General features: G+C 45.3%; 1 protein-coding gene across 1 annotated transcript; it reads left to right on the plus strand.

The window, feature by feature from the left end:
* Positions 1-3,822: 3,822 nt before the first annotated feature.
* LOC136543525 (methionine--tRNA ligase, chloroplastic/mitochondrial-like) lies at positions 3,823-6,139 on the plus strand. The gene is made up of 7 exons (XM_066535948.1): positions 3,823-3,858; positions 3,962-4,060; positions 4,234-4,414; positions 4,578-4,693; positions 5,006-5,161; positions 5,681-5,809; positions 5,975-6,139. Exons 1-7 carry the CDS (start codon positions 3,823-3,825, stop codon positions 6,137-6,139), a joined length of 882 nt encoding a protein of 293 aa, XP_066392045.1.
* The last annotated feature ends 2,077 nt before the right edge of the window (positions 6,140-8,216 follow it).

An 8,216-nucleotide genomic window follows, 5' to 3' on the forward strand; every position in this document is an offset into this window, starting at 1 on the left:
CCAAACTCATACATTGGACGTGCTAACCCAAACCGTTAGCAACTTTAATTTCAACCCATACCCAACACAGCTTAGTGGGAATTTGATATGCAACCACCACACTTGCCAAATATAATCTGAACAGAAATCGCGAGCAACCCAAGAAGATGTTACCACAACTGTGAATGTTTCAGTGCCTTCCGTGTATTTAAAAATAAAAATGAATAAAGCACAAACGCATAGATCTTGGGTCATATCTTTGGCTAAATACGTCATAATGTTTTGGTGCCTTCCTGTGTATTTAAAATTAAAAATGAATAAAGTGCAAACACATGCCCAGTTTGTCTGCTTTGTTCATGCCTTTATACAGTGTTCATTTGCCAACATCCCCATCCTAGAAACAATTTCATTCAAGTTAAATGAGTTCACATGAAATGCATGTAACAAGTACAATTGAGAGGCAAAGCTACAAGCATAGTAATAGAAATCGCAATCCTATACATATGCCTTCCAAGCTATCAGTAGTAGTTACATACATTAGGAAAAAGTTTTGCTATTTCCATTGTTGCTAACCTTGGGGATCTGAGCAAATAATGATCCTTTGACTTAGCACCTGAGCCCTTCAATATATACAAATCCAGTTAGCACCAAGCCACCAATAGCACAACAGAGCACCTGAGCAGCAGCAGAACTGTATAAGACGAACCCACACGGAGACAGAGGAGACTGCATCGTACGAGAGCAGAGGAGGCACTACTAGTTGCAACTGCAACTGCGGAGCAAAAGAAAACACAGCAGGCCACGACCCCAAAATCGAGCTGGAGACGAGTGGACGGGGGCGGCGTCGGATCGCCCCAGAACCAGAAGTGCCACGACTGTGAACTGGCAATGCCAAAACAGAGGATGAATCCCCAAAGGGAAAATAGTTGGATCGTGATTTGGTGAGCGGACTGCGGATTAGATTAGTCTAACCTTAACCCTAAACTTTAATCTGTTTCCATGTTACTAACTTTAGAAATTTGATTAAATATAATCTCTGTATATACTACTTAACACAAGCATCCAGGTTAATCACATAGCTAGCACTCCATTGCATTTCTAATACTCCAACCTTAGCTCTGTCACAAGCACGCCTAATTTAATGACAAGAAGTTGCTTGTACTTGTGGACATGAGAAATTTTCTCTTGGAAATTGGGTGAAATCAAATGACAAGCTCAATGATTCTTAAATTATTGCCACTTCAGGTGAGCAATGGACGTTCGATGGATCAGTAGACTTTATCCATGCATCCCTCTGGTGGTCAATTTTTGACTGCTAATATGAAGCATCACTTATTAGCAAACTGATCAAAGCTGGTTGTTGTGGTGTTACCCATTAGCGGAGCCAGAAGCTTTTAGGAGCCCGGGCAATTCTTATTATACAAAAATATTTAGCTAGAAAATTATAGGGTTCTACTTTGATATAAAGAAATTTTCCTTTTGGGTGGGCGGTGGCTCCACCACTGGTGTTACCTTTTGTTACCTCGATGCAATTTGCATCAAACTATACCATGGACAACAAAATGGCATCCTATGCCTTCATTCATTCGAGATCAATGAGCTCACACAAAATACATGCACAAACCAGTAATCCAAACAGCATGCTAGGTTTAGCTCCATTCATATATCCTATATATATTCAGTGAGGCTTTCAGTGACAGGTATAATTTCTGCTACTAACATCACGTATCTAGCACTCATTTATATGTTATGACAATCTCCCAGTATATTTTAAGCTATGTGAATTATTTATATGATGTGGTATTAGAGGAAGCCAAATAACCAACGCCAATGGGATTAGATCCAAACTAGAAACAATCTCAGACCATAAAAGCACAGCCACCTCACTGAATCAGTCAAATCCATGTACAAATGCTCACAACCCACATCAATCCAAACCGTTGATGATTACATCTAAACTACACCAAAACCTTGGGTCCAAGTCTGTCGACGTGAAGCCATCGAAAGAGATCCTTTTGTACAGACCACCAATCTCCGACAAGATTGATCACCTAGCGAACAAGACCAGGGTTTTCTTCTACGTCAATGGCCTGGAGATCATTTCTTGTCTGGGGAGAGCGAGAGCAACCTGAGGAAGTCATTTGAGCCGAGAAGCCTCGATCATCTTCATCGACGAGATCAACCCCATCGTGCAGACAAAACCCATGGGTAGGTGGTGAGCCACATCGTCTTCTAGCTGCTCACGATCATGGACGGGTGAAGACGCACGCTGACGACATGGTGATGGGCACCATGAACCATCCCAACAGTATCAACCCTGCCCTGAGATGGCTCGGCAGATTCGACTTCGAGATCGACATCGGCGTGCCAGACGAGATCTGCTAACTCCAGGTGCCGCACGCGCGAGCACACCAAGAACAAGAAGCTGGCCGACCTAGAGCCTGACGAAGGCTTAACTCCAGATGCTGCGCGCGCGAGCACACCAAGAACATGAAGCTGGCCGACCTAGAGCCTGACGAAGGTCATGGGTCAAGGACATACATGACGCTCTGGAATGTTCATTTGCTAACATTAGCATCCTAGAAACAAATTCATTCCAGTTAAATGGAATGCATGTAATAAGTACACTAAAGAGACAGAGTTACAAGTACGTATATAGTAATGTAAATCGCAACCATATACATATGACTTCCAAGCTATCAGTTAGTAGTTACATTACGTTAAAGATATATGGCGCGCCGAATCGGCGGCCTCCCAGGGTGTCCACGTACGTTCTTTTTAGTTGGTGCGTTAGATAGAAATTCCACGGCTCAGATTAGACGCGTCACAACCAGCCTTCCTCCATACATGGACGCATTCAATGAAGCAGGGCTTCTCTGGTGATTGTACGCGGCACGCAAATGGACGGTGGCGCGTAGCAGGAGACGATGGATTGTCGACATGCATGGCCGGTGCCTAATTACCATGGTGGTCGGCACGCATGCGATGCTGCTGGGGCCAGGAACATTTGTACGCTCCGCACGGCTCCCATCCCGTCCCCGTCTCCGATTCTCATCCCATCCCCATCTCCTTTTCTCAGTCGCGCACCCGAACCCGCCGCCTCCAACCCTAGCCAGACGAGCTCCACCTCGCCGCTGGCACCGGTCCGTCCCCTGCCGGCCTCCCCCTCATCTGCTCCTCCCTCCTTCCCCCGGCAACCCTAGCCCCGACGAGCTCCACGACCCTGTCACCGCCACAGCCGCCCTCCTCACCGTCGCCTCCTGCCACAGCCTCTTCGACCTCCCCTGCGTCGGTCTCCCCCTCTAGACACCTCGCCCTGGAGCAGCCCCACTGCAGGGGAACACAACAGACGGTAGGACTGGCGCCGCCCCAGCTTTGCGGCGCGGCCGCACGGACGTGCATAGGCGGTTGCCGCGAACGTGCGACCTCTGCCGTCCGCTCAGCGCGGCACCGTGGCACCACCACCGGACCACGACCCTGCCTGCGCCTTCCGACGGTTGTGCGGTGTGGCACCGCTTCACCACTCTCACCTGGCTGCGCACCGCTCTAGCCCCGCAGCCCCGCCCCAGTCGTAGGAAAATCCGCCGGTTCCTGCGCGACTCGCCGGAGCGCCCCAGCGCAGCAGCACCGCCGCTGGCCCGCGACCCCACCAGAATGCGGACCCGCCTGTGCCCTCCGACGGCCGTGCCGGAGCACCGACCTGGCTGTCCTTAGTCCTCCCGCGGCCCCCGCCGGACCGCGCAGCGCGGCATAGCGCCTCCGCCGCGACGTGGTCCACCAACAGTGGACACCATGGTGCTTATTTCTCTTTGATCCCATCTTCTACTAATGAATGCCTCACTCATGGATGCTTTACACCGCGTGCTCAATGATTTGCCTGTACAACAATGTTTGTTTCTAACCAAATAACCATGCCCGGCTTTCTGCATGAACAGAGATGCAGAGGCACATATCTACATGACTTTTTGTGCGTGTGTCTCAGGACATATTACGGTTTCATGCAGTTTATTGGCCAGCCATGTTAATGTCAGCAGGTTTAAGTGTTCCTGATATAGTTTTTGGTCATGGATTCTTGACAAAGGTGATCTTACTTATTTACAATTGTACTTGTTTCCACTTATAGAGCCCTGATGACAGTATAGCACTCTACCATAAGTAAAAAAAAGTATCTAGATTCCCAGTCACCTTTTATGTTTTATCTCAGCAAGTCACTTTTATTTCATGCACCAATGGCTTCTATTTTGAAAATTCTAGGATGGCATGAAGATGGGTAAGTCATTAGGCAACACACTTGAACCAAAAGATCTGGTAGAAAGATTTGGCGCTGATGCTGTTAGGTACTTCCTCTTGCGGGAAGTAGAATTGGGCAATGATGGGGACTATTCAGAAGAACGCTTTATCAATATAGTCAATGCTCATCTTGCTAATACAATTGGTATTTCTACTTAAATTACCTTTGTTTCTGAAACATGTATATACTTTTCATGTGTGCTGAAATTGTTATGTCATTTGCCTTCTTTCTTCACTTGGTGCTCCTTGTTTGTGTTACCTATGCATCTTTACGTGTTAATAATGATCTCACTTACTCACTTGAACAGGAAACCTCCTTAATCGTACACTTGGGCTACTAAAACAGAATTGTAAATCCAAACTAGCTTTTGATTCAATTGCTGCTGCAGATGGAAGTTTGTTCAGAGATAACATAGAAAACCTGGTAGGTAGGTTTTCATGGTACCTTTTAAACTGAGGAGTGGAGGATAAAAGATTTAATTATAAACCACGAGTTTGTGATTGAACCGGTAGTCTAGTATGTATATAACCAACTGTATAAAGATTTAAAGACTTAGAAAATATAAGGTCTACAATAGTGAATTTGTTTTTTACTCTGTCACAAGTGTTGTCGATGATGTGGTGGGTCCATCTGTAGTTTGAACTCATGAAACGATGATGGTCTGCCTAAGAAGTACCACACATTCACATGCCCTGTTGTGTCTCTGTTCGAATCACCGTGAAATTGTTTTTACAGGTGGACAATGCAAAACACCAGTATGAAAATCTTTTGCTGTCATCAGCATGTGAAACTATTCTAGAGATTGGTAACCTTGGAAACTTGTACATCGATGAGCAAGCACCATGGTCCTGTTTCAAGCAAGGGGGTGAGAGTGCTGAAAAGGCTGCAAAGGTAAACATGTACAAACTATTTTTTACTCTCACCTTTTCACCTATGTTTCAGCTGAATTTGCCAAATCTTAAATGCTGAAAATTCGAATTTGAAAAGTCAAAACATCTAGTCAGTTTGTAGCTTATGAAAGTGGTGTCCCTTGGAGCCTCAAAATACTATTGTTGTTATACATCTGACTGTTCTGACAGCATCCTAGCTCTGATTTCACCATTACTAGTATACTCTCTGTGATATCGAACATCAGCAATGAATCTTATATGTGCCACAATATATCTTAAGGCCTTTTTAAATGGTCAATGATTTATCTAATGGTATCTGATGTATATGATGCATGAAGCTACTTATTAACTCTCTACAAAACTTGTTCCATTGTTGTGAAATATTTGGATGGAACCATAAATGATTGTTATTTCAGATGTTGTTTGGCAAGCTATGATACACATTCTAGAGGAATTGCACTCCGCGTCTGTACTTTTGTGATATGACTACATGGCTTAATCTGTCTCAACTTTTCTATAGGATCTTGTACTTATTTTAGAGACAATGAGGATAATTGCAATCGCACTATCTCCTATCACTCCAAGCCTTTCTCTGAGGATTTACACACAGCTTGGTTTCACAGAAGACCAGTTTAGGGTGTTGAGATGGGTATGTTCTTATATCACAGACGTGCTGTATGATTCCATTCTTATTTATACATGTTCATCCTCAACAATACAATCAGGCATCATCAGGAAAATGCAGTCTTCAATCTTTTATGAATCTGCCTCAATATTTTCCAGACCATGTAATCATTTTCAGCTATTTCATTAGGAGGATACGAAATGGGGAGGCCTTAAAGCAGGCCAGGTAATGTTGGAGCCAAAGCCAGTGTTTGCAAGGATAGAAACCAAGATGGAAGAGGATGCCCAAGCAAGTTCAAAAGCAGCAAAAGGTGGGAAGAAGAAAGCACGCAGCAAAGGACTTGTAGAGGCATAGTTTCTGGTGGAACCATGTATCAGCATCGTTAAAAGGAGAATAATAGCGTAAGATTTTTTTGGGGAAAGGTTTAGCCTATCTGTTCCTGAATTTTGTTCTTTGCGAACGTATCACACATTGTATCGTGTAGATAGCAAAAAAAGAAAGAAAGGAAGGAAAAAAAAGGTGATCCTGATGCTCTGTCAGAAAGAAAGCTTGGATATTTGCTTGTAGACCTAGCAGCGGATTTGGATCATCCAAAATCTAATTGGATACTATTTGTTGTTTTGGCTATGCTTGGATAAGGTCCATTTGGATTTGGATATCATCCCCATGTATGATTCAGTAATGTTCAAATTTCATTGGAGAGCAAGTTAAAAAATCCAATGTCCATTAGATATCTTTGGACTTGAGAGAGTAGTTTATAATGTCTAGCATGCATTTCTAACTAATGTCTAGCTGACTAGCTTAGATTTCTAACTAACACGGGGTTGACGTGTTGACTTTGATGCACTAATATACACAGTAGCTGGTTGTTATATTGAGTTGTTTTAAATAAATTTTAATCGATTTTTAAAATTTATGGTCTCGCGGTCGCTGGAGTTTGCGCTGGGATTGGGATCGCATCGTAGGCTACCAACTCGACGATGACTGGTGCGAACTGTCCACACACACAGAACGGTATGGGATTTGCTCTGATCTGTTGTCCCGTCCGATCCCACGGGAGCCGGTTACAGTGTGCCTAGAAGGCTATAATGGAGGCGGAAGCGGTCCCAATCCCGTTCCTGTGGCACATGCCGTTGTGGCTTGCCGGACTCACAGGTCACCGCCGATTGCCATGCACAGCCCACCGATGACCACTGCTCGCACAGCCACACAGCCGCACAGGCAGAGCCGTTAGGTCCCGTTTGGCAGGGCTCCGATGGCTCCGGCTCCCGCACCTGTCGGCCGCTCAGGGGCCGATAGGTGCCAGGGGAGCCGGAGCCGCGGAGCCCGAAAAACGAGCTTCTCCGGCTTCGACGGTGTCTGTGAGAGACGAAAGGAGGAGAGAGAAAAATGGCTCCGGTGAACAGTACCGGATATCGGCCGCTCAGGGACCGACAGGCCAGAGCCGGAGCCGCCGGAGCCCGGCCAAACGGGATTAGTATCAGCTTCGCATTCCTTTCTTTATTTCCTTTTGACCACTCCAATTTACTGCAAGCGACGACAGTCTGACGCTCCATGGGGCGCTCCTGCTTCTGAGGCAACCAAAAGGCTCAGCATGCACCATGCAACGCTCTCCACAGCTTTTGGACACGCCCACCCTGTCACCCAGGTCCAACGTTTACTTTATTACTCGTCCGTACATGAAAAGAATGCAGTTATAGGAAATGTGTCCGTCAAAATATCTAAAATTTGACCAAATTTATAGCAAATAGTATTAGTATTTATGTCTCTAAATAAATTTATTAAGAAAATATATTCTATAACTAATCTAACGATACTAATTTTGCATCATGAATGTTAGTATTTTTTATTGATATTAACTGTGTCATAATTATTGATATTAATTGTCTCCTTGCTGATTTGACTGTACTTCATAGTTCTAAGTTTAATTAGAGATATGAAGGCACGCAGAATAGGCAGCCTCCTAGAGATATGAAGGCACGCCGAATAGGCGGCCTCTCAGGGTGTCCACGTATGTTCTATTTAGTTGGTGCGTTAGATCGAAATTCCATGACCCAGATGAAGCGCGTCACAACCGGCCTTCCTCCATGCATTCGGTAGTGGATAGATGAAGCAGGTGGACGCATTCAATGAAGTAGGGCTTCCCTGGTGATTATACGCGGCACGCAAATGGACAGTGGCGCGTAGCAGGGGACGGTGGATTCTTAGCATGCATGGCCGGTGCCTAATTAGCATGGTGATCGGCACGCATGCGAGTACACGTGCGTGCATGCTGTTGGGGCCTTGCTTGTTTTGCATGCATGCATGAGCTATCTGTTTGTGTGTGCAGGTGCACTGGTGACACTGCTGGCATTTATGTTGGTTTGTGATGCATGAGCTATCATCTGCATGCAGAAAGTTACCATGGGTATTTACATCATTGTGCATTATC

Source organism: Miscanthus floridulus, chromosome 3, assembly GCF_019320115.1.
Source record: "Miscanthus floridulus cultivar M001 chromosome 3, ASM1932011v1, whole genome shotgun sequence".
Taxonomy (NCBI): Eukaryota; Viridiplantae; Streptophyta; class Magnoliopsida; order Poales; family Poaceae; genus Miscanthus; species Miscanthus floridulus.

Excerpts from the sequence above, each read along its gene's own strand:
- LOC136543525 (XM_066535948.1), top strand. The coding sequence starts at position 3,823 with ATGGATGCTTTACACCGCGTGCTCAATGATTTGCCT. Across the intron at positions 4,061-4,233 it reads GTCATGGATTCTTGACAAAG|GATGGCATGAAGATGGGTAA; the intron begins GTGATCTTACTT and ends TGAAAATTCTAG. Across the intron at positions 5,810-5,974 it reads AGTTTAGGGTGTTGAGATGG|GAGGATACGAAATGGGGAGG; the intron begins GTATGTTCTTAT and ends CTATTTCATTAG.